Raw genomic sequence first — 12,249 nt, 5'->3', positions numbered from 1 at the left:
ACGCTGCGTTCTGCACTGCAGTGTAACTGTGCAGGGGATGCAGGACACATGCAATCTTTGTGCATAATCCATGCCCACGTTGCGTTTTAGAACGCAGCGATTTGCATGCTGCCAAATCACTGCGTTCTAAAAAGCAACATGTCACTACTTTTGTGCGCTTTGCATGCTGTCTCCATTCTGTCTATAGGGAGAGGCAGCATCCAGAGCGCACGAATTCTGCAGTCGGCAAAGTTTCAGAACGGAGCTTTTCAGCTGCGCTCTGAAGCGGACGTTGCAGTGCAGAGCGCACAAACGTGGGCACAGCCTTATACATATTTCCTGGAAGATTACACTGCAGTCACACTTCTCCTGGCCTGCTCATTAAGCTTCATGAATATTCACTTTTCCCCTGCCCACTGTGTGCCAGTGTCTGCAGACTGCTAGATATGCCCCCCTTCTTTTAGTATCTGATTTATTGTATGGTAGTGTAAAATAACGTAATGAATGGCATGTGGTTTTGCCATATTTTTGATTACCAGCAGGGGTAAAACTAGCTGCAGCCTCCAGGGGACTGCTTTCACACTGTTTTTCTAACATGCCTCAATGCCTCATAAATGTTTTTTTGCTGCGAAAGCAGATCCTGTTTTGCAAAGAAACGCATGTTATTTTCCAGGATCCTGTCACTTGAAGTTTATGGGCGGGCATTGAAGTCATGTCATCGGGAGTGAGGGGAACTGAATGTGATGGACTGGGAGCCGGCATCTGACAACTGCAGTAAGCTGTAACCAAGGTTAACATCGGGTAACTAAGCGCTTTGCTTGGTTACCTGATATTTATCTTGGTTACGAGCGTCCACTGCTCTAAGGAGGGGGAGAGAGGGACTGATCACGCCAGGCTGGTTTCTGGGCATGCTCAAGCAGGATCCTGTATCAGCATGCCAGCGTTCACATGCGTTTGCGTGCTGTTTAGTCAGGATCCAGCGATTTGCAGTATTTGGACGCAGCTCAAAAATGCTACAAGTAGCGTTTTTGGAAAGTTAAACTGGAAGTTGCTGGATCCTCACTATAACGCACGCAAATGCATGTGGACGCGAGTCCATTGCAAATGCACTGAAGTGAAAACATATTTGCACTGGATCTGTTTTTGCGGGGGGGGGGGGGGGAATAATTTCAGGACGCATGTTAAAAAGACGTAGTGTGAAAGCAGCCTTACTGTGGCTGTTTATGAAAAATAAAGATCCACCCAATTTATTTAAATTAAAAAAGTGCTGTATTTCTTTTTATATTCTTTTTTTCTAACCAATCCATGGTAAAGCTGACTGCTGGTTATTCAGTTTCAGAAGGTCTGTGGATATTGCCCCATAACAGCCTAAAAATACTAACCTGCAGCCAACCCAGACATGGCACATTCATTAGATGTAACACAACTCATCCTGATGTAGTCCCATGACCGGACTGCTCTGGTGCTTTGTCCTGCAATCCAGCAATGGTTCAACTCAGTTAATTGAGCAGCAGGCAGCCCTCAGTTGAACCCTGTCTGATTGCAGGACACGGCTGCACAGCAATCCCCAGTGTGAACTCCAATGATCAGACTGCTGTCCACAGTTCAGTAATCTGGCAGTGGATTCATCAGTGGTCACTTGGTATCATGGGAACCTGGCTGTGACATCCAGTGCACAATCCCAAGAGATGGTTCCCCCTCTCCCCAAACCTGTCTGATCTGTTGCCTTCAGTCCATATGCTTTACCCTGTTAGTGGCCTCCAGGTCCCGCACTCCTGTGATCCAGCATAATTAGAGGTTTTATTCTTGAGGAGGGGATGGATGCGGCAATGGAAATTGGGTAAGATTGTTATTGGTAAGCATTTATTGCTATAGAAGTAATGCCTTTTCCTAGGTGCATCTTTAGGATCCAGTGATCATTGCAGCATGCCATGTTGTTGTAAAATGGAGACTAAACTGATTAGTCTGACCCTGGGGATTTAATCTAGTTCATGGAAGAATTAATTTTAATGAAATTTATTTTGAATGGAATAACCAGACTGTACAAGTGATTTGTTGTTCTTTTTTTCTTGTGTAGAATGTGGTGGTAAGGTTGATAAACCTCCCATTTGTGAGCTCTACATATGACATGGTGTCCTCCACCTACGTGACCACTAAAGACAACCATCCCTACCTGAAGTCTGTATGTGACGTCGCAGAGAAAAGTGTGAAGAGCATCACTTCTGTGGCCATCACCAGCGCCATGCCAATCCTGCAGAAACTCGAGCCTCAAAGTAGGTTTAGCGTCTTGATGGTGGTCACTGTCAAACATGTAATTCTGTGGTAATCTGCACACCGAATGCTTGGTGGGTTGCTGCAAGGCAACTTGTCCTGAAGATCAGCAAATTCATCTGCAAGTGGAGTACTGAAACGTACAAATCTGTATTTTCCAGAATGCAGACTTGTGGGTTGTTTGGTGTTTTTGGTTTTTTTTCAGCCTTTATGATGCAGAGCCATAGTCTACTTTCCAATCCTCACTGCTTCTAGTAACCCTGAGCCTTTCACAGAAATGGGATTTCCTGCTGATGTCCAGGATGGTTCAGTGCAGCCAAGGTTATGGTGCATTTTCTTGGACTTTTGAGCGCTTGCACAGAACCCTTTTGGCCCTCATCAGAGCTGTCAGGCGGATAGTGGTTCATTGAGCATTGTGGGTGCAAGACATTAAGGCTACATGCTCACACTGCATTATTTTACCACAGTTTTGATACCAAAATTGCATGCATTTCCTTCCCCAGTATGGTCTGAGACTTCATTTTTACTGTGGCTATATTTGCAGTTTTTTCTATTACATTATTGTGATGACCTCAGAAGCTGCATGTTTCTTTACATTTTGTAGCAGAGTTTCTAATTAGTGATGGGAGGACTTGCAGATCAATCCCCTGCTGACTCGGTGGGCAGTGATTGATCCCTGCATCTGGCTAGTTGCCTTTTCCTAGTCTATTGGGACCAGAATCTGGCACAAAGGGGTAGGAGCAAATCTTTATACTTGCCTTGTCACCGGTGCAGCTGTAAGCTCCCACAGTCACTCATTCACTTCCAAGCCACTCATTACCTATTTTGAATATGCCTTCTTTCCCCACCCACCAGCATCTGATTGGTTGCAGGCAGACATGTGCACGCGCACACAGTGATAGCATGTCTGATGCTTCCAATCAGATGCTGGTGAGCAGGTATATATTGTACCGTAAAATTTCACATAGGGGCCTCACCATATTATGATACTAAGCACAGCCTACAGCGGCTGTCAGCCCCAGCCATGAGCTTGTCTTGGCTGTGTAGCAAAAGAGGAGGAAACACATGCTGCTTTTATGTACAAAAGTAGGTAGAAAAGTGTACAGTTCCCTGATAAAGCCAGACAGCTGGGTTTCTCAGGCTGAGAAGACTCATGCTTGTGGTGCCCCATTCCTCAGCCAAAAAGAAGAAAAGGCAGCTGGCAGCTGCCCAGGACTGCTGCATTCATTAGATGTTACAATCCTGCCACTTTACCTGGCTCTTCCTAATTGGTGTGGTGGCAATTGGGCTAACAGGGGCTTAATTACAGCCCACAGCTGCCACGAAGCCCTAGATCAGTAATGTGAGGCATCTCAGACCCCCTCCATCAGTAATCTGTTATCAAAAGAAGCCCCCCAAAATCCTTATTTTGAAATGAAATACAAAAAATGGGAAATGCACCTACTGGTAACTCAGTTTCCAGTATTCTCTCATGACAGCACTACAGGGGGTAATCCCCTTGACCTATACAGGGACAGGATCAGAGGTTAAAAGACCCCCTCCACCCTCCAGTGTCTTTTTCTAGTACTTGCAGAGGGGGGGATACACTATTTATACCAACAAATACAGTTTATTTTGCCAAGGAGTTACTAAGAGGATGGAAGTAAGGGTGTTATCCTGAGGGACTAATGGAAACTGAATTACCAGTAGGTGTAATTCCCATTTTCCAGATCGTTCCACAGGAGCAATACCAAATGGCTCAGGGGGGTACAGAAGCCTTAAAGTGGTGGTTCACCCTTATCTTTAACTTTTCACTATCAATGTAAATTCTTATTGTAGGTCTATTTTCACTTCCTGCAGAGTAGGGCTATACTGCATGCTCAGTGCTGATCACATGACCCCGGGTGCTGTGGCCTCTGGCATCCACTGATGTCACGTCAACGTCTAAGCTCTGAAAGTTTACGTAATATCAGAAGCTCGTGCTGCCTCTGATCGTGAGGGACTGGGCTGTAGGCGACAATCACCATGTCACAGCCCAGCATGAGAAGGGGGGGGGGGGGGGGGGGGGGGAGGTTTACTTACCATCCTGCAGCTGTGTGCAAGGTCAGCACCAGGAGAGGGAGAGGCATCATCATGTCAGGTGAGTATATTTTATCGCAGAGCACAGTGTGCATCTGCAGAGCAGTGTTTTCCCTGGCTGTGCAGAGATGGAGCTGCTGCTGTCATTGATGTGAGTTCTCTGTGCTTCGATAACATGCAGAGACAGGGAAGATGGCAGGGAGGCGTTTGGGTGGAGTGCTGAGTGGGTGTGATAGATGCAGTCCTACAGGCCACTGCAAAGGATCATGGAAGTTGTGGGAACTGAACCCAGGAAGTCAGGAGAGATATTAACCCCATCAGCTGGAGCCAACAATGAGGATGTGCTGCTAGAGAACAATAAAAGGTAATAGTGTTAAAATAACGTGTGGAAAGGAACATAAGATTTCTGAGAAAAAAAGTGTTTACTGGACAACTCCTTTTAGGACCCAAGTCCCAGGCAAGAACTTGGTTAGATATAGTAACCAATTTGTAAACTCCAGAAATCTGGATAGTATGATCAATCTGAAACAATATGCACTGCATACAAAGGTTTCTCATTGAGAAGTAACATGCCTGTTTTAGGATCCAGAACACCCAGAAATTGCCAAGCCTGTTCCACCAGAGGTCACATTCTGGCCCCCAGAAGTCCAAAGACTGTGCCTTGGGTAATGATGGACCCGCCATACAGTAACCTAGTCTTATCCTGAGCTGGTATAAAAAAACAAACCCTCTACCACCTGGGGCAGACTGCCTAACTAGGAATGGACTATACTCCATTAGTGTATAATTGTCACTAGTGTAGACATATACACAGCCTTCAATGGTGACCAGGGAACATCTAGAGGAACGAGGGTCTCTTTAAATCCCAGAGTGATTCTTCATTTGAGAGCAGGGAGACCCTAGATTTTCTTGTGAGACCAGTGAGCCTGAGGTAGACTATGGAGCTCTCTGCCACCAGATGAGGTGTCCTCTTGGTTATCACAATTTGATTAATAAATACCAAATGCAGCCTTTCTTTATCTTGCTTGATCAATATGCATCCACCCAACGCATTTCATTAGTTACTCATCAGGGGAGTCTTAAAGGGAACCTGTCATCAGGAATTTGGCTTTCAACCTAAACGTTTCCCCCTCTGCAGCTCCTGGGCTGCATTCTAGGAAGGTTTTTGTACTTTTTGTGCCCCTTTTTAAACCAAAATAAACACTTTATAAACTTTTACCTTTCTGTTTGAAAATCTTGTTAATTTTCCATGGGGGCGGGCCGTGTGGCGTCCGTTGCTGTATCTTACGCCGTCCCCCATGCTCCAAATCATGCCTCATAACGCCGCCCACTGCGCCGAGGTCCCGTGCACGCCGGGACACCTAGTGACGTGGTCGCATGCACGAGAGTATGGGCGGCGCTGTGATTGGATCGCAAGTGCGCGCCCATACTCTCGTGTGCGCGCTCTCCCCTCTGTACGTCGCTCAGATCCTCTGCTTCTCCTGTGCTCCGCTCCTCCCATCTATTTCCTGCTGCAGGGTACGATGGGAAGGAGGTGACGTCGGGCCGGCGCAGAACGCTGGAGGCAGTGGGGGAGAGCGCGGGCACGAGAGTATGGGCGGGCACTTGCGATGCAATCACAGCGCCGCCCATACTCTCGTGCATGCGACCACGTCACTAGGTGTCCCGGCGTGCACGGGACCTCGGCGCAGTGGGCGGCGTTATGAGGCATGATTTGGAGCATGGGGGACGGCGTAAGCTACAGCAACGGACGCCACACGGCCCGCCCCCATGGAAAATTAACAAGATTTTCAAACAGAAAGGTAAAAGTTTATAAAGTGTTTATTTTGGTTTAAAAAGGGGCACAAAAAGTACAAAAACCTTCCTAGAATGCAGCCCACGAGCTGCAGAGGGGGAAACGTTTAGGTTGAAAGCCAAATTCCTGATGACAGGTTCCCTTTAAAGAGATGCTCTGCATTCTGTCAGTATCTTTGCTCCTGACAGGGCATAGATTAGGATATTAAAATGCATATTAATCAAGCAATATAAAAGGCTGCATTTGGTATTAATCAAATTGTGATAACAAAGCGGAAGCCTCAGCTTATATTTTTTTTTTTTTTTTTTTTGTACCCAGTTTATCATGGTAAGACCTTTACTTTTTCTTTGCCGGGACCCATTTAATGTGAAGGGTGGGATCCTGGGCTACTATAAAAAGGTCTGTGGTTCTACAATGGTCCTATTGCGCTAAATCCAATTTTCTCTAGAAGGCGATTCCTTTGTGAAAAATGTGACTTGTTAGCACTGGACTGCTTGGCAGGGAGGGTGGGCTCGGGGGAATCTCCATTCTTATAGCAAGTGATGGCTGAGGGACCTTTCTTAAAGGTGTTGGCCCTTGCAGGGCTGCAATCAGGGCATTACTACTGTGCCTGGTGTAGGGGGCCCGGACAGGCCCAGGGTAAATACTTATTTTTATTAAGCCCCCGGCAGGATGGGCCCCTCCTTCACCAGGCCCCAGTCACAGTTGCCCGGTGGTGTCACTTCACCTTCTTATGACTATAATCACTATTTGCATGTGACAGGGCGGAGAATGCAAATTGGCCATCTGGTGGAGTGGAGGCAGTCATTGGAGCAGGGCGCCGGCACATCATTGCTGGACCTTGCAGCAGTGTGGTGAGGTCATCACTCTGCGACCTCATTACCCTCCTGCATGTAACGGCGGCAGAGGTGGCTAGGATGCGGCAGCCAGCGGGACAGGTAAGCGCTGTGAGCTGAAGACATTCGCCAGGGTGTGTGAGGTGGCCCGCCCGCTCATCTCAGACCGGGGGGGGGCCCACTGCTCTCAGCCTGGGGTAGGGGCGCTGATCCCAGACAGGTTCAGGTGATCTCAGACTGGGGGGGCCTCCCAACCCCTGCCTTACCTCAGCTAGATGCATGGGAGGGCGCTGAATTGCATCAAGGGCAGGTGAGTATAATGTGACTCATTTATGTGCTGTCTGTATGTGTTGTGTAAGATGTGTCCTGCATAGTGTGCAATATGTAGCTGTGGGTGGACGTATATAGCTTAATCTATGGCTGAGGCTATGGCTGAGTGTTATTGCAAAAGTAGCAGTGAGGCTAGGAAGTTTGAGTGGTGGAGGCGGAGCTGGGGGTTGAGCCTGGGCAGAGTCCCAAGGGGGCCCGAAAACTTTGCCAGTATGGGACTCCTAGTGGCGGCCCTGGTCCCTTGGTAGCTTGACAAGGCTGAGACCCCTGAGCCTGTAATCCTTTAATCTGGTTAAATTTGCACCATGCTAGGAGCACCTGTCATGCAACTCTCCTGAAGGGACAGGATAAACACTGGAGGTAGGGAGGGGCATTTTAATCTCAAGTTGGTGTGCAGTCATGGAATATGACTGCCTACTGAGTTTTAGGCAGACTGAGCCTTGCGATCAGCTGTGACATCACTCTGGTTAGCTACAGCTGGAGGTTCTCACTGCCTTCCACCTGTGACCACAGGTAACCTGACCTCTGGGGACCTCAATTAACTCAAGTGAGATCACTGAAGTCACCTGAGGTAAAGTTAACCAACCAAAGTCTTTTTAGTTTTTATTTCTTCTCACTTACAGATTAGTAATGTGGGAGTGAGGTCTCAGCTGCCTCCTATTACTAATTTGAGTCTTGGTGGCAGCTGTGAGCTGACATCACCCCTGAAACCCCCCCCCTTAAACTGCAATCTCAGGGCAATCAGCAAGAGCCAGGTAAAGTACCAGCAATCCTGGGCAGCTGTAGGATTTGTAGCCTCGGCGGAGCCCAAAAAGCATGACTCTCCCTAGCCTGAGCATACCAGCCCCTAGATGCTGGGCTCTTGGGTATCAATATTGGAGGGACTGCACATGTGTTTGGATTTTTTTGTCTTTTAAATGCAGTTTTCTGTTTTGAAACACAGGAAAGATAAGCACATGGCTAGGAGTTGTAGCCATAAGCTTTCTGTGCTAGGGGGACCCTATGTTTTTACTGTGCAATAGACCTGGTCAGTAACTGCAAGTGTCAGTCACTAAGTGTGTGTGTGGGTTTCTGACTGCAACCACAGCAGTGGGCAGGGGAAGCGGTGCATATGTAAATGAAGGTAATGTAGCCCCAGAAGTGAATGAGGCCACGGGAGCAGTTACAGCCACACCAGTGACTTGGTTAGTATTGCATACTCATAATTTTTATTTCTATTTTTGAGCCCCAGTCTGCATTTTGTAATCACAGGCTTCATTTTTTTTTCTTGGTCACCACACAGATTCAGCATGTGCACATCGCCTAAATTCAAATAGAATATCTTCTCGGCATATTTCCCAGGAGATGCCACACAAATTCCAAATTTGCCTGATTCACTCACCTTTATTCTTCACACTAGAAACATAAACAAGGCCTGTATCATGGAAGGGCTGTATCTTGTAACCTACAGTCCATTCTCTCCTAGCATCAGAAGTATGCATAGCACCTTGCCAGTATTTGCCAGAACTCTGCTGGCATCAATATGTAGATGTAACTTTTTTCTTTTCCCCTCTCCCTTCCCAGTTGCTCTGGCAAACAATATTGCCTGCGTTGGACTTGATAAAATTGCAGAAAGGTTGCCTATTCTGTATCAGTCTTCTGAAAAGGTAAGCTACTGAAGTCATGTAGAGCCTTAAAGAAGGTGTCCACTACTTAAACAACCCCCATCTCAGTCCCCTTGTTTGCTCACATAAATAAATGTGCCTATACTCTTCTCCAGGCTCCACATGATGACCCACTTGCCCCATTACCAATCTCCACTGGCGTCCTTCTCCCCACCTTTGGACATTTTTGAGCAGGAAGTCAGCACAGCGCTCACATCCTGCTGAAATGTCCAGTTAGGGAGATACTGGGTGCTTATTGGTCGCGGGTCCCGCATGTCATGTGGGCCCTGGGAATGTGGCTTGACATCTCTGCAACTTCACCAATGGGGTATAGGCTTATTTTTACAGGGGCAGTCTTAGTGGACAACACCCCCCCCCCCCTTAAACTTTACCTACTGTCATATTAGAGGTGTCATCTTGTACATTTTAGGTTGTGGCTAATGCCTCAGAAGCAGTTGTTGGTGCCAGAGATGCTGTTATCCATAGTATCACAGGAGTAGTGGATAAAACCAAGGGAGCTGTTCAGGAGAGTGTGGAGATGACTAAGGCTGTTGTAAATGGCAGCATTAATACTGTTCTGGGAAGCCGTGTAGTGCAGATCATAAGCGACCGTGTGGACTCTGCACTAACTAGGTCTGAATATCTTCTGGAACACTACCTGCCACAAACAGATGAAGAGCTAGGTAAGCGAAACCTAGCAAGCCAATGGTGACCCAGCCTGGGAAACTTGCCTACCTTTGTGGACAGGGTACGTGAGATTTGTTGGTTTCAGTCCAAAAAAACTAGCCTGACTAAAGGGTAATTTCCATTTTTATAAATGGGCACAGCCTTTCTTGTGACCTTTTGAAAGGCTGGTCTGTCACTGCCAATTTAACCAACTTCCCAACTAAAATGCCCTAGATTTGGCTAATATCACATTTTAGACATCACCAGAAATGCAGTGAGATCACAGGAGGCTGCCTCAGCTTCATGCAGCTTCTCTCACCACAATCTTAATGTTAATATCTGGGCATTACAAATTTCTTTATAGCGAAGGACACAGCTGAAACACAAGGCATTGAGCTGTCCCAAGATAAGCCTGGCTACTACGTGCGCCTGGGATCCCTCTCTACTAAGGCCCGCAGGCGTGCTTATCAACAGGCCCTGACCAGGGTGAAGGATGCCAAATGCAGGAGTCAGGAAGCCATTGCTCAGCTCCAGAACACCATTGACCTGGTTAGTACATGTAATTCAAATGTACTGAAATCATCTACATTAAGGTTAGGCTCCATTGCTGCTACATGGAATAGAATCATAAAATGTGTGTACTTGGTACACTAACATATTCATGGTAGCCCATCAGCCACAAGGTGACCTTTTCTGGTACAACCTAGAGCCAATCAAATGCCTCAGATTAAATGTCTACAAATGGTTTAATGTACTTGTCCTACAAAAGTACACTTGAATCAACAGATCTTGGCATAAGGGCCAATTGAATGTTTTAAAATGATCCTGTGGTATCTCAATTGTGGTGTATCATCCAATCATGGCTATGTCTAACCATTGCAGAGTGTTCCAGTTCATAGTCTGCACAGACCACAGCTCTCAGCCCTGGGGCAGTGGGAGAGGTGCAAGGTGCCCATAACTGACAACAGCTGGGTCTTGTAGATGCTGCTTTCTGAACATCTAATAACTTCTTACCAGTCTGAGGATCTCAGAACTGGAGAGGTGACAATGTCCATGATGGCCAAGCTCAGGACTGAGGTAGAAACTCTCCTCTGGTCTGTTTAGTCTGTGCACTCAGTGACTTGTGCTTCTCCCACCCAGTAAAGCAGCTCTACATTAGAAGACCGCCACTACAGAATATTGCAACAGCGCACCTATAAGGTTTCAGTGCAGGTTTATTATCCAATTGCAGAATTTAACGTTCCAAGATTTAATGTTTACTGTGGGCATCCCTCCCCTTTTAAATGGGATTCAGCATTTATTGAAACCTTTGACTAAGCATTGCTATCAGCCTAATGTAGGGAAGTCTCAATTAAAACCCTCTCCACCAGTGCTTCTGTATTCTGTACAAGGGGTGATTCATAAAAGGATGGTGCAAATATTAAAGGCCTCTACTCTTGCATCTTTTGAATTGCCCCACTTATACACACAGCAGCTTGTATCTATTCACACTTGCCTTTCTCTGCTAAAAGGTGCCGTGTGGTTTGTTTTTACTTGTAATTTGACACTTCTTGAGTTTAACAAATTGATTCTTATCTGGAAAACTTTGCAGATTAGAGATCTTGCACTATAATGTAACCAAAAACCAGTCCTAAATTTTCAATGTATAGGTTAGCTTTCATATGAAGAATGCTGTCTGGCTGAATCTTGCAGATCAGCTTAAGAGATTGCAGTTGTTCCTAAGGAGATCCCCTCTGTAATGGGAAATTCCTCACTGAATATGGTTTTTGTTTTTAACACTATGAATTTTGATAATGGTTCAGGGCGTCCTTGCTTGCCGGTCAGTGATGAGGGCAATCTGACCTGTTGTCCAGAGCTCCAGGCTCCGGGAGGCCTGTGGTCAGATTGCCCTCATCACACGCTGCATGCTGGGCAGGGAACAGGACAGATCCTGTAGCGCCACACAGTGTAAGAGCGGAACGCAGGAATCTCTCCTCTGTACCCTGCCCGACACTTTTCTATGACACGCACGCGCCCTGATATCATCAGTACGGCGTGCGGGTGTCAGTTGAAAAGTTCCCGCCCGGCATGAGAAGAAGCTGAAGCGGCGGGGCCTGTACGGAGAGAAGCAGCGGCTCCTAGGAGTACAGCATCGGCGCAGCCTGGGCATGTGAAAGAGAAGCTGCTCAGCGGGGGACTTGTACAGAGGTGCCTGAGGAGGGGACAAAAAGAGGTGAGTGGTTATTAGTAACCTGTGAAGACAATGGGGGGAAGGGGGGTAACTGACAAATATTTGGGGTGTAGGATATGAGAATGTAGTTTTACAGGTGTGGTATATGGGGGGGGCAGGTGTAGTGTAGTTTTATAGGGGTGTAGTATAATACAGGTGAGTGCTATTGATTTCTGAAATTTGACAAACACTTGCCTGACAAGCATAATAATCTTGGTTCTGGCTCTGATATTGAGGATATTTCAGGGTACCTGAATAAGCCAAATGTAGTGCATATAATCTCACCTGCTTATATACAACTTTTCAGATTGAATATGCAAGAAAGAACATAAATAATGCAAATCAGAAGATCCATGATGCTCAGGAGAACATATACAACAAGTGGGTGGAGTGGACAAAAGGCTCCAGAGAAGATGCTGGTGGAGAAACTGAGGGTGCAGAGGTAATGACATTCCCTTGAGT

The 12,249-nt window shown here is 46.6% G+C and overlaps 1 protein-coding gene across 3 annotated transcripts in view; it reads left to right on the top strand.

Annotated features, from left to right (window-relative positions):
• Positions 1 to 12,249, top strand: part of LOC142296108 (perilipin-2-like) — a 79,555-nt gene that overhangs the window by 66,672 nt on the left and 634 nt on the right. For all 3 annotated transcript variants that reach the window (XM_075339373.1, XM_075339367.1, XM_075339357.1), the window contains 5 exons: positions 2,057 to 2,252; positions 8,833 to 8,915; positions 9,343 to 9,595; positions 9,943 to 10,127; positions 12,095 to 12,229. In XM_075339373.1, the coding sequence (XP_075195488.1) occupies positions 2,108 to 2,252; positions 8,833 to 8,915; positions 9,343 to 9,595; positions 9,943 to 10,127; positions 12,095 to 12,229 (801 nt within the window). In that variant the 5' untranslated portion in view covers positions 2,057 to 2,107. The remainder of the gene's footprint in view (positions 1 to 2,056; positions 2,253 to 8,832; positions 8,916 to 9,342; positions 9,596 to 9,942; positions 10,128 to 12,094; positions 12,230 to 12,249) is intronic.

The sequence above is a fragment of the Anomaloglossus baeobatrachus genome, chromosome 1 (assembly GCF_048569485.1).
Source record: "Anomaloglossus baeobatrachus isolate aAnoBae1 chromosome 1, aAnoBae1.hap1, whole genome shotgun sequence".
Classification (NCBI taxonomy): domain Eukaryota; kingdom Metazoa; phylum Chordata; class Amphibia; order Anura; family Aromobatidae; genus Anomaloglossus; species Anomaloglossus baeobatrachus.
Note: the sequence above shows the minus strand (reverse complement) of the source record. Positions and strands in the feature narration are given on the sequence as shown.